General features: G+C 40.0%; 1 protein-coding gene across 2 annotated transcripts in view; it reads right to left on the bottom strand.

The window, feature by feature from the left end:
• LAMC1 (laminin subunit gamma 1) overlaps nucleotides 1–13,977 on the bottom strand; it is a 123,329-nt gene that overhangs the window by 26,101 nt on the left and 83,251 nt on the right. For both annotated transcript variants that reach the window (XM_032625346.1, XM_032625336.1), the window contains exons 6-13: nucleotides 13,230–13,347; nucleotides 12,532–12,630; nucleotides 12,304–12,440; nucleotides 11,807–11,929; nucleotides 11,526–11,715; nucleotides 11,101–11,213; nucleotides 8,554–8,775; nucleotides 8,245–8,433 (exon numbers count right to left, since the gene is read on the bottom strand). In XM_032625346.1, coding sequence (XP_032481237.1) covers nucleotides 8,245–8,433; nucleotides 8,554–8,775; nucleotides 11,101–11,213; nucleotides 11,526–11,715; nucleotides 11,807–11,929; nucleotides 12,304–12,440; nucleotides 12,532–12,630; nucleotides 13,230–13,347 — 1,191 coding nt within the window. The remainder of the gene's footprint in view (nucleotides 1–8,244; nucleotides 8,434–8,553; nucleotides 8,776–11,100; nucleotides 11,214–11,525; nucleotides 11,716–11,806; nucleotides 11,930–12,303; nucleotides 12,441–12,531; nucleotides 12,631–13,229; nucleotides 13,348–13,977) is intronic.

The following is a 13,977-nucleotide window of genomic DNA, read 5'->3' as shown; positions in this document are numbered from 1 at the left end:
AAGGAAACACAAGCTTTAAATGACACAACAGACCACATAGATTTACTTGATATTTATAGGACATTCCATCCAAAAACAGCAGATTACACTTTCTTCTCAAGTGTGCACGGAACATTCTCCAGGATAGATCACATCTTGGGTCACAAATCAAGCCTCAGTAAATTTAAGAAAATTGAAATCATATCAAGCATCTTTTTTGACCACAATGTGTGTATGAGATTAGAAATGAATTACAGGGGAAAAAAAAGTAAAAAATACAAACACATGGAGGCTAACAATACTTTACTAAATAACCAAGAGATCACTAAAGAAATCAAAGAGGAAATCAAAAAATACCTAGAGACAAATGACAATGAAAACACGACAATCCAAAACCTAAGGGATGCAGCAAAGGCAGTTCTAAGAGGGAAGTTTATAGCTATACAAGCCTACCTCAAGAAACAAGAAAAATCTCAAATAAACAATCTAACCTTACACCTAAAGGAACTAGAGAAAGAAGAACAAACAAAACCCAAAGTTAGCAGAAGGAAAGAAATCATAAAGATCAGAGCAGAAATAAATGAAACAGAAACAAAGAACACAAGAGCAAAGATCAATAAAACTAAAAGCTGGTTCTTTGAGAAGATAAACAAAATTGATAAACCTTTAGCCAGACTCATCAAGAAAAAAAGGGAGAGGACTCAAATCAATAAAATGAAAAAGGAGAAGTTACAACAGACACTGCAGAAATACAAAGCATCCTAAGAGACTACTTCAAGCAACTCTATGCCAATAAAATGGACAACCTGGAAGAAATGGACAAACTCTTAGAAAGGTATAACCTTCCAAGACTGAAGAAACAGGAAATAAGGACAGACCAATCACAAGTAATGAAATCGAAACTGTGATTAAAAATCTCCCAACAAACAAAAGCCCAGGACCAGATGGCTTCAAAGGTGAATTCTATCAAACATTTAGAGAAGAGCTAACATGCATCCTTCTCAAACTCTTCAAAAAATTGAAGAGGAAGGAACACTCCCAAACTCATTCTATGAGGCCACCATCACCCTGATACCAAAACCAGACAAAGATACTACAAAAAAAGAAAATTACAGACCAATATCACTGATGAATATAGAAGCAAAAATCCTGAACAAAATACTAGCAAACAGAATCCAACAATACATTAAAAGGATCATATACCATGATCAAGTGGGATTTATCCCAGAGGTGCAAGGATTCTTCAGTATATGCAAATCAATCAATGTGATACACCATACTAACAAGCTGAAGAATAAAAACCCTATGATCATCTCAACAGATGCAGAAAAAGCTTTTGACAAAATTCAACACCCATTTATGATAAAAACTCTCCAGAACGTGGGCACAGAGGGAACCTACTTCAACATAATAAAGGCCACATATGACAAACCCACAGCAAAAAATCATTCTCAATGGTGAAAAACTGAAAGCATTTCCTCTAAGATCAGGAACAAGACAAGGATGTTCACTCTCACCACTATTATTCAACATAATATTGGAAGTCCTAGCCAGGGTAATCAGAGAAGAAAAAGAAATAAAAGGAATCCAAATTGGAAAAGAAGAAGTAAAACTGTCACTGTCTGCAGATGACATGATACTATACATAGAGAATCCTAAAGATGCCACCAGAAAACCACTAGAGCTAATCAATGAATTTGGTAAAGTTGCAGGATACAAAATTAATGCTCAGAAATTGCTTGAATTCCTATACACTAATGATGAAAAATCTGAAAGAGAAATTCAGAAAACACTCCCATTTACCACTGCAACAAAAAGAATAAAATACCTAGGAATAAACCTACCTAGGGAGACAAAAGACCTGTATGCAGAAAACTATAAGACACTGATGAAAGAAATTAAACATGATACCAACAGATGGAGAGATATACCATGCTCTTGGACTGGAAAAATCAATATTGTGAAAATGACTATACTACCCAAAGCAATCTACAGATTCAGTGCAATCCCTATCAAATTACCAATGTCATTTTTTACAGAACAAAAAATCTTAAAATTTGTATGGAGACACAAAAGACCCTGAATAGCCAAAGCGGTCTTGAGGGAAAAAAACAGAGCTGGAGGAATCAGGCTCCCTGACTTCAGACTATACTACAAAGCTCCAGTAATCAAGACAATATGGTACTGGCACAAAAACAGAAATATAGATCAATGGAACAGGATAGAAAGCCCAGAGATACACCCACACATCTATGGTCAACTAATCTATGACAAGGGAGGCAAGGATATACAGTGGAGAAAAGACAGTCTCTTCAATAAGTGGTGCTGGGAAAACCAGACAGCTACATGTAAAAGAATGAAATTAGAACATTCCCTAACACCATACACAAAAATAAACTCAAAATGGATTCGAGATCTAAATGTAAGACCGGGCACTATAAAACCCTTAGAGGAAAACATAGGAAGAACACTCTTTGACATAAATCATAGCAAGATCTTTTTTGACCCACCTCCTAGAGTAATGGAAATAAAAAAAAATAAACAAATAGGACCTAATGAAACTTAAAAGCTTCTGCACAGCAAAGGAAACGATAAACAAGATGAAAAAACAATCCTCAGAATGGGAGAAAATATTTGCAAATGAATCATCGGACAAAGGATTAATCTCCAAAATATATAAACAGCTCATGCAGCTCAGTATTAAAAAAACAAACAACCCAATCCAAAAATAGGCAGAGGACCTAAATAGACATTTCTCCATAGAAGACATACAGATGGCCAAGAAGCACAAGAAAAGCTGCTCAACATCACTAATTATTAGAGAAATGCAAATCAAAACTACAATGAGGTATCACCTCACACCAGTTAGAATGGGCATCATCAGAAAATCTACAAACAACAAATGCTAGAGAGGGTGTGGAGAAAACGGAACCCTCTTGCACTGTTGGTGGGAATGTAAATTGATACAGCCACTATGGAGAACAGTATGGAGGTTCCTTAAAAAACTAAAAATAAAACTACCATATGACCCAGCAATCCCACTACCGGGCATATACCCAGAGAAAACCATAATTCAAAAAGACACATGCGGGGGCTTCCCTGGTGGCACAGTGGTTGAGAGTCCGCCTGCCGATACAGGGGACACAGGTTCGTGCCCCGGTCCGGGAATATCCCACATGCTGCAGAGTGGCTAGGCCCGTGAGCCGTGGCCGCTGAGCCTGGGCATTCGGAGCCTGTGCTCCACAATGGGAGAGGCCACAACAGTGAGAGGCCCGCGTACCGCAAAAAAAAAAAAAAAAAAAACAAAGACACATGCACCCCAATGTTCACTGCAGCACTATTTACAACAGCCAGGTCATGGAAGCAACCTAAATGCCCATCGACAGATGAATGGATAAAGAAGATGTGGGACATATATACAATGGAATATTACTCAGCCATAAAAAGGAACGAAATTGGGTCATTTGTAGAGACGTGGATGCATCTAGAGACTGTCATACAGAGTGAAGGAAGTCAGGAAGAGAAAAACAAATATCATATATTAACACATATACGTGGAACCTAGAAAATGGTACAGATGATCTGGTTTGCAGAGCAGAAGTTGAGACACAGATGTAGAGAACAAACGTATGGACACCAAGGGGGGAAAGCGGTGGGGGTGGTGGGCGTGGTGTGATGAATTGGGAGATTAGGACTGACATGTATACACTGATGTGTATGAAATGGATGACTAATAAGAAAATAAATAAATAAACATAAATAAACAAAAAACAACAAAAAAAATTGAAAATTATGTCCCTATTAATATTTAGTTTAATTTCCTTATATCAAACTATTCTTTTTTGAGAAATGGTAGGGAACTCTGACTAAAATGTTTATACACAGCACCATCCTATGCCGTGTCACACACTGGAGAGCATTTATTCAAGAATAATTTTCCAGTGATTAAAAATTCATGGGATATTAGTATATTAGAACATGATAAAAATGGCATTTCAGAACATCAAAGAAAAGACAGATAATTTAAAAAAAAAAAAAAAAAAGACCTGAGGAGAGTTAATAAAATATACTATCCATAGAAGGAAGGGGATAGTGTTGAGAAACCACAAGTACAGCATAGCACCTGGGATAGTAACTGCAGGGCTCCAGAACCCTGGCCTCAGAGGGTGGGTGGAGGGAGCAGTTACCAGAACCTAATAGTTTCTAACTTTCTTAAAAAGGGCTGTTTGGAGAAGGTCACCTGCCAAGAGCTGGTAACTTTGATTAAGGTCACCAAACCACAAGGACCCTACAGAGAGGGGGCCTTGGAATACATACTCTGCCCTCACTCTCCTTCCTCTCTCTCTCTGATCTCCTATGTGCTTCCCACCACCTGCACTCAAATGGAGATGGCCATGTGATGTAGTACATGCAGGTCTCATCAGGGTGGAGAAGGATAAAGAATGGATATGGAGGGGCAGATGGAAGGCTTCCAGCCCACCATCCAAGTGGAGACAGCAAGTAGGTAGCTGGTGCTCAAGAGAGTGAGGTCAGGGCTGAAGACATGGATTTTGCAGTTGTAGGCACAGAGGGGCTTTTGAAGCCTAAAGATGAGATCTGTTCACCTAAGGAGAGAATATAGATAAAGCTGACATGAAAGCCCTAGGTTGAGAAACAGAAGTGATCAAAGGAGATCCAAGAGAAGAGAAGAAAAGTAGAAGAAAACCAAGGTGAGGGAAGTGTCACAAAAAGCAACAGGAGGAAATGGGTGGAGCAAAGTGAGTAGTGAACAGTGTCCAGTGCTGCTGAGAGGCCAGGTCAGATAAGGACTGAAAACTGACCACTGCATCTGGCAAACAGAGACCACTGATGAGGTAACAGAACATGTGGCTGGGGGAGGAGGAGGACACGAAGAAACAGGATGTTAAGAGAGGACAGGAAGCTCGGGGGCCCTTCTTGCCTCTGAGGCAAATATTCAGTAGTTTCCAGACCCACACCCAAGATCCTCCTCCAGATTAGGATTAAGACACCATTTCAGTTCTACTTTTTCATCAGGTAGTTTAGCGAGTCTAGATACGATCCATATTTAAAATGTCTTAAAACCTGTTCTGAATAAAACTCAATTAAAAAATCTGCTAGAAAACTTAAAACAGAGCTACATGATAGCCCATGAAAAGCTCTCATTGCAAAATATCTTCCACAGCTACAGCTAGTCTACCCCTCTGTCTCAGAGTCTAGGAGGTAGGTTCAAGTCCAGGCTGTACTACTTATATGACTTCGGGCAAATTACAGACTTCTCTTAGTCTTGGTTTTCCTTATTATCCCTCCCACACTGGGAGTGGCGTCTTCCTTTCTTCTCCTTTAGCACTCTTGTGTGTGTTCCTTTATCTGAACTAACCACACTGTATTAAAATGATCTGTGCTTTGCTCCACACTTTTAGACCCTGAAGATTAGGGACCCTCCTTTATTCATCTTCATGTTCCAAAGCCATGCACTCAAAAAATTTTGTTGAAAAAATGATTATTATTTTTAATTTACCTAAAAAGGTTGCTTAAAGTATTAAATTAAATGCAGAAGCATTTCACACATGAATATTTCAGTGACTGTCAGCAGTTATTCATATTCTTCAACAATTTTCTAAATGAGGAACATCTTACTTTGTATCTGCAACCTCTATTCATTTATTCAATAAATACTTGCATTCATTCAACAAACACATGTGCCAAACACTATTCTGGGTGTTAGGGACACAAAAGTGAATTAAACAGACAAAAGTTCCTGCTCTCAAGGAGCTTAAACTGGAGGTGAAGGGGGAAGATAGGTGATCAACAAATGAATACACATAAAAATATCAAGCGGCTAAAAAGTGCTATGAAAAGAAGTAAAGCAGGATATAGGAAAATAAACAGTGATGGCATTGGACTTCCCTGGTGGCTCAGTGGTTAAGAATCCACCTGCCAATGCAGGGGACACGGGTTCGATCCCTGGTCTGGGAAGATCCCACATGCTGCGGAGCAACTAAGCCCGTGCGCCACAACTACTGAGCCCGTGCGCCACAACTACTGAGCCTGCACGCTAGAGCCCGTGAGCCACAACTACTGAAGCCCACGCGTCCTTACAGCCCACATGCTGCAACTACTGAAGCCCGCGCACCTAGAGCCCGTGCTCTGCAACAAGAGAAGCCACCGCAATGAGAAGCCTGCGTGCCGCAACTAGAGAAAGCCTGCACGCAGCGAAGACACAACACAGCTTAAAAAAAAAAAAAAAAAAAAAAAAAAGACTGATGGCATTATTTTTCACAGGGTCTGTGCTGTTTTCATGCAGACTTCTACATCCTAATTAACATCCTCAAGAACTGCTATAGATCATTTCCTTCAATCCAGGTGATAACTAACGAAACAAATACAGATGACCCTTGAACAATGCGGGGGTGGACTGATCCATCTGCACAGTCAGAAATCCTTATACAACTTATAGTCAGCCAGCCCCCACCTTCTGCGGCTCCTCTGAATTTGCAATTCCACATCCATGGATTCAACCAACTGTGGATTGTAGTACTGTAGTATTTACTATTGAAAAAATCTCATAGAAGTGGACCACTTCAGTTCAAACCTGTGTTGTTCAAGGGTCAACTGTATATTTCACAAATGTTCTGTGAGAAACATCTGATTAGTGACTAACATGTGTATAACATTTTCTAAAATCTCCTATATGGTACTCCAGCTCTCTATAAGCATCCCGAATAATTTTACTTCACCATTTGTACTATTTAGTATAGATATGAGAACGACTCCACAATGCCTGTTTAGTTTACTGTCCAGTGAAACAACAGAATCAGTAGAGGGACCTCTTATCAAAATGCTCTATTAAGTACTTCTGCGAGTAGACACTGAACAAGGGATACTTACTATACTCTGTGGTAGCAGAGTAAAGGGTCCTAAGAACCTGGGCACAGCAGGGAGGGTTCATTGAGGAAAACCATCCTGGGGAAGTGACGTTTCAACTCAACCCACAGAACAGACAGGAGTTGGCTAAGAAAAGTGAGAGAGTCAGGTAAGCACTCTAAAGAAAGAGAACAGCACGTGGCAGGCCAGAGTCGGGCACACCTGAGCCCAGGAGGGCTGGAGCAGAGGGTACAAGTGCAGCGGTGGGTGGTGGGGATTGAGGCTGGAGAAGTCTATCTCTAAGAGACTCTGTTGGGCCACTGTTTTCTTAAAAAAAAAAAAAAAAAAGGAGAAAAGAGTAAAAAATATGAAATTCTACACTAACTTCTACTCCTTATTTTTTCAACTACCTTAAGCAAATGATTGGCTCTCCCTGTGTGGCACTGCCCTTGTGCTCGATGTGCGGTCAGGGGAGAAGTGGAAGGAAGGTGGAGTGTTTTAATGTTTCCCAATGATTAAAGAATGTTTTGATGAGACATGAGAGATACAGATTATGAGCTCAGTGTTTTGGTTTTTCTACTTATGTTCATGCTCTCTAGCAGTATCTTTTGAACAAAGAGCTTGTAATGGAGTCAAAGTCTGTATCAGAAGCCTGGCCAGAACCCTCTCCATTACGTGGAGGCTAAAGTCAGTGGAAGAAAGGGGAACGGTCAACAGTGAGCCCCCGTCTCCTCTGTGAATCAGCACAGGCAACTCCTTGAGTAGTCAGGAAAGATCTAGTTTTATGTTCTTATCAAAAAGAAAGAATCTCAGAGAATGGGAACAGAGGTCTCATCCAAAGCGCTACAAATATTTTTTTCCCCAACTAAATGCGATGGGCCCTGATACACTGAAAGGACTATTTAGATAAAGAATTTAAAGAATTTTAAAATTACCACTTTACACCAAGAATCCCAGGGCAGCCTCACAAACTAAAACTCAAGTTTTGATTCCTGTCTTGTAAGGGAGAGTATATTGTAGTGATCAACCTCTTTGGAGCCAGAATGCCTGGGTTGAAATTCCAGCTGCTCCAATGACTATAGCCATGTAGCCTTGGACATGTAACTTAATGTCTCTGTGCCTCAGTTTTCTTAGCTGTAACCGGAGGATAATGCAAGAAGCTATCTCAGAGGGTTGTGAGGATTAATGAGGCAGTATATGTTAAAGTGCTTAGAAAAGCACCTGGCCATAAATATGTTAGCTATTATTAGTAATTGATATGCATTTTACAAATCCAAAATAAACCTGTTTCCTACAAAACTTTTGCCTACTAGGAAAACTAATCATGGAACCAAACAAGAAAATCCAAAAACCTCCAAAGTCCTTCTTCCCAAGGTGTTTCTATGGATAGAGCAGACTTACCAGTGGTGCCAGTAGGACAGTTGGTGCACACCACCTCCTGTGTCTTAGGGACAACAGCACAACTGGAGCCCCCAGGACACGGACAGGGCTGGCAATCAGAGGAGGTGCCCACGGTTGAATCTCCATAGTACCCGTCACTACATTTCTCACAGTGGGGCCCGGCTGTATTCTCTCTGCAGTTACAAACACCTATTTGGAGAGCAGGTGTGAGAAAACAGGTGAGTGTATAATCAAATAAGACAATGAGCATTTCCAACCACCTGCTAAAGAGAATTTAGGTCTAGCAGCCCCCAAAGGTCATCTTCTCACCTGTCTCAGGGTCACAGGTCTCACTGTGCCCATTGCAGGTACAAAGCACACATGGACTGTATGGTCCAAGACTCGGAGTTTCTCTTCTGTAACCTGAGAGGCACATCTCACAAAACTGCCCTCCATATCCCACAGGACAGGTGCAGGACTCCACCCAAGTTGCAGGGACCCCAGGCCCGGGACGAGCACTTGCCAGGGTGACATCATCCAAATATCCAGCGCCTGTGTATGATGTGGAGAAGAGGATCACTGAACTGGCTTTCGTATTCCAAAACTTCTTGCAAAGTCAATAATGCTAAGGGGTAACCACACCCAAAATTTCAGAGACAATCAACCATCAGTTTAATTCATCTGTTGGAGAAGATAACCAGAAAATAGCATGTAGAACAATTATGTGCTACCTGGTGCTAAGTATCTGGAATGGTGGTAGAGCAAAATTCATTTTTTAAACACACACACCCACACACACACAGAGATTTGTTGGATTTTACAGTTCTCCCAATCACCAATGTGAAAAATGAAAAGCACTGGGCAATAATCTGGGGCAAGAAAAGATAAAAGGAAGAATGTGGAAATAACAAGAGTTTAAGGCTACAGCCATTAAGCCGTGTTTTTGTTCTTTTCCCACAAAATCAGGCACTGATCATGGAGCTCAAGGATAAGAAAGCAGGGAAAGCACCTGTCGACAAGTACCACTCAAATTATATTTTTTGCCCTGCATAAAACAGAAAAAATAAGTAAACAAGTTCTAATAATCAGGGCTACTTTGACAAATATGTAATTATTCCAAAGCTGTTATGCCGTATATCATAATGCTTTCCCGTTTTTAGAAGAAAATAAAAATAGAGGAAGCCTTATATTGGCTTAGCCCAATGGTTCATCCAGCCTAACAGTGCACATGACAGACTCAGCAGGAACATCCTATGGAAGAGGAAGGTTTTGATTGTATCATCATATTTCCCTTTAATTTCCATTCCACTCCTGTCTCTTGCACTCTTATCTTTCAAGTGTATTTCCCCATGTTATGAAATATCACTTGCTGTTTATATAATTCTTAGAAACTGATGACCTGAGGCTAAAGGACAGCTCTTCTATTTCTGCCTTGAATTTAGTTAACTTTTACTACATTTATGGGTTTTTTCAACATTAGATCATGAGAGACATCTCCACTGTTAATGTGCTTCCAACGCCAAACATTCTTAAGCCTCCCCATCCTAAAAGTACTTTCTTCGATCTGTCCCTACTCCCTAATTAGAGTCCAGTCCCTCTCTTTTCCTTCCCTGACAGCCGAACTTCTTAAAAGAATAATCTGTATTTTACTTCTTCACCTTTGAATTTACTTAATTTGTAATCTAATTTACTTAATTAAATCACTGCAATCTAACTTCAGTTTCAACACTTTTTTTTTTTTTTTTTCCTGCGGTACGCGGGCCTCTCACTGTTGTGGCCTCTCCCGTTGCGGAGCACAGGCTCCGGACGCGCAGGCTCAGCGGCCATGGCTCACGGGCCTAGCCGCTCCGCGGCATGTGGGATCTTCCCCGACTGGGGCACGAACCCATGTCCCCTGCATCAGCAGGCGGACTCTCAAAGCACTGCGCCACCAGGGAAGCCCAACACTTCTTAAACAAACAAAAAAAAAACCCCCTCACCAGTGATTCTTCAGTTACCCAATACCAAAATCCAATTGTACTATCTTCCTAAACCTGTTAATTGTTCCTCTTCCTTAAAATTCTTTTTCTCTTAAGTCTCAGGTCATGGTCCTTAAATAACTGTTTCCAGGATTGCATCTTCTTTTCTCTTTCTGTATTTTTTTGTTATATTTCCAAGTTTAAAAATGATTACCCATACGCTGAAAACCCTTCGATTCTAGATCTCCAGTCTCAACTTCTTCGTAAGCCCCATCCATATTTCTAACTACTTATAAGACATTTTCATCTGGATATACATGCAGGCATCTCAAAAATCAACACATCCAAGCTGCTGATGCCACTTTCAATGCCACACCACCACTCTGATTCCTCTTCCCCCAGACAGCTTTACCTTTCTATAGAAATAGGTCCTCATTAAAAAATATATATATATATAGGAAAACAATTTAAAGAAATGCTTAAAAACAGCTTTTTTAAATTTAAAATTATAACAAATGTTCATTCAGTAATTTTTAATTTTTCATAATTTAGCCAATTTAGTTAAAAGGGCTTGATAGTTACATAAGCAAGAAATAAAAAGAAACAAAGGTTAAGCAATGTGAGCCAGCAGAATTATATTTGGGATTCTTAGAAGATTCTACTTATAGATAATGTAGCCTCAATAGGCTTATTTATTATAAAACAATACTATTTACTAATTTTGGCTAATTTTCTCCAGGTCCTTAAAAGTCGTTTTAAAATGCATTATTTTTATACATAATTCATGTATGATGAGGCAGTTTATACCACTTCTTTAGGATCAGTGTTATAGTATTAGGACTTTAGAGATAAACTTTTGATTATGGATCCTTTTATCTAATCATCTTAAATGATTCTCTTAAATTATATCATAACTTACTTCTCTCACTATATGTCCCACGGATCTTGATAGAGGTCAAATTGTTTAGGAGTTTCTGAAATTCGAAAGGGGTAAGAGTAGGCCTCCAAGGGTAATCTGTTGCTTCATGGAGCCTAGAGAAAAAGGAAGGGCCACATTAACCTCTGTAAGGGCAATTCTGGGTGCTGAGAAAGCATTTCTTACTCATTTATGCCAACAACAATGCACTGCTCTGCCAATCTAACCAGGTCAGAGATGAGTCTGTTGGTTTGATAGTACAACTGGAAAAGGTACACGTAAACAAAGGGAAAGTTCCCTTTTACAAAGTCACCTTGAGAAGCCAGAAGTTTTTCTTCGACACACACCTTGAGGCCTGGTGAGCTTTGACAAAGAAACCACTTTTATAATTCTGGTCAAGTCAGATTTTAAAAACAGAACTGTCTTACCTGAAGACATATTTCACAGTGGTCTCACTCGGATAGGAATTGCCCTGAGCGATCAAGGGCACAGACACTCTTAGGCCAGCTCCCTCAAGCACCAGGTCTTCTGCAGAGAGGCGAGTGTCTCGCCTGTCCACTCGAAAGGAGAAGGAGAAGTTCTGACCATAACTCAACACCTGCTTGCCCAAGAACTTTGCTGGAAGGCAGACACAATGGTGAGCAAGAATGTGAGACTAAGAATAAACAGGGGCACACGCCAAGCCAGACCGCTTCCTAGCCTTACTTACCGGGGGCAATGAAGTACCTAGGAAAGTAGCTATCTGAAATGACAGCGATATCTTGCCTCTCAGAGGACCACTCAAATGATGCTTCAGAGCCATCCCTTTGTTCCACACGCCACCCATCCGCATCTGCAAGCAGAGGATGGAACACAAATGCCGTTACTTTGTAAATGTCCTGAATTCAGGTCCTCTATATACCACAAAATATATATCAAGTCATCAATGAAAGTTTTTTAATAAATGGAGGCTATAACAGTACCTATATATAGCTATACCCCTCAAGCTATAATCTTCTTTATTTTATATAATAGTTTATACTTAATTTGGTAAATTCTAAAACCATTTATATATATTTTCATTAAATTAAAAAGCCAAACAAAAATCACATACATTAAAAAACAAAGTGCTGATACCGTCAAAAGGTGCTCAAAGAGCTACTGACTTTTTAACACTGTAAGTCTAGTCTCACCATTCTAGAGGACAGAAGGAAAGGTCTACTTTACCTGTCTGAAAGGTGGAGGTTATAGAATAAACACTGTAGCCGACAGCATTTGTACAGACAGAAGAATGCCCAAAGCAGAAGCAAGGTGTGCAACCCATAGGATTAGATGATTCCAGATTAAAAAATCCAGGTTTGCATCTGAAAGAGATTAAGATACAATCGGGTATTCAGTGTACTTGAAATATGATAACAGAGAAAATACAATACGGCTAGAGAAAAAATGAGCTACCTCTCACAATTGAAGCCTTCGACATTGTCTTTGCAAACACATCTTCCTGTTTCAAAATTACATTCGTCTGTGCTGCCAGAAGGATTACAAGAGCATGGCCTATTGGATGGAAAATGGAGGAAAACAATGAAATAAGAGAAAAGATAAAGAAATTCCACTCAAAGTCAATCTTTTGTTTTATATGTTAACAGATTTTTAAAAAGGAAGAGAAAGAGCAAAATGAACCCTAAAGTCATCTTTATATTTGGATTTGATTTCAATCAAGGATAACCATCACATTTAGACATTGAAAACTCTGCTTCACCTCTGTACAGAACAATCCTGGATCATCATTACAGCGAGAAGCCTTAAATCTTGGTTTACAAGTATTATGGGGGGAAAATGTTTATATGGCTGCAGATTAGCTACAACATCTATTATTAAGAATCAGCTACATTTGGGTTTCCCTGGTGGTGCAGTGTTCGAGAGTCTGCCTGCCGATGCAGGGGACACGGGTTTGTGCCCTGGTCCAGGAGGATCCCATATGCCATGGAGCGGCTGGGCCCGTGAGCCATGACCGCTGAGCCTGCGCGTCCGGAGCCTGTGCTCCGCAATGGGAGAGGCCACAGCAGTGAGAGGCCCACATACCGCAAAAAAAAAAAAAAAAAAAAAAAAAAGAATCAGCTACATTTGGATTCTGCCCCCTTGAAAAATCTTACCTGCATCCAGCCTCAGTAAGAGAATGGTACCCAGGCTGGCAACGGTCGCATTTGTCCCCCATCACTCCAGGCTTACAGCTACATCTGCCATAGCTATCGCACTGTGTACTGAGAGAACCTGAAATTTAAAGTGCTCAGTGTCAACCACCAGTCAGATAAGTAAAATTAATGTCTCAAAGAAAGAAGGTTGGTAACTAAAAACCATGCCTGAAAACCAGAATGCAGATTGTTTTTCAGTATCTAGATGGTAACCAAGAGAATAAAGATCAAATTTTAAATCAGAACACTCTCAAAATCATACCCCTTTAAGCCATGACTTTTAAACTTTCCAGACATACACCCTAAGATGAATCCACTCGTAACTGCTGAAAAACACTAACGAATCACTCTGTACCCAATGGTAAACCGTACACAAAACCAGTCACTGCTCTGTGGACGAGCACAGGCTCCTTATGGCCTGTGTCTAGAATTTAAGTATATACAGGCATGAATAACAAAAATAAAGTTCAAACTCCTGAAAAAGCACAACAGACTAAGAGCACTCTGCTCCTCTGAACACACACCAATGTGCTGAAAGAGTTCCTCCAAGGAGGTTAGACTAAACAAAATCATTAACAAGGAAGAACTCACGAAGAAGCTAACCTTTTACAGTCAAAGTTCAAATGGTCTTGATGATCTTATTGCTAATTATTTACAGAACCATTACTCAGGCCAACCCCACATTTTTATACACACCAGAAAATCATCT

Source organism: Phocoena sinus, chromosome 1 (genome assembly GCF_008692025.1).
Source record: "Phocoena sinus isolate mPhoSin1 chromosome 1, mPhoSin1.pri, whole genome shotgun sequence".
Classification (NCBI taxonomy): domain Eukaryota; kingdom Metazoa; phylum Chordata; class Mammalia; order Artiodactyla; family Phocoenidae; genus Phocoena; species Phocoena sinus.
This window is presented reverse-complemented; position numbering and strand designations above follow the sequence as displayed.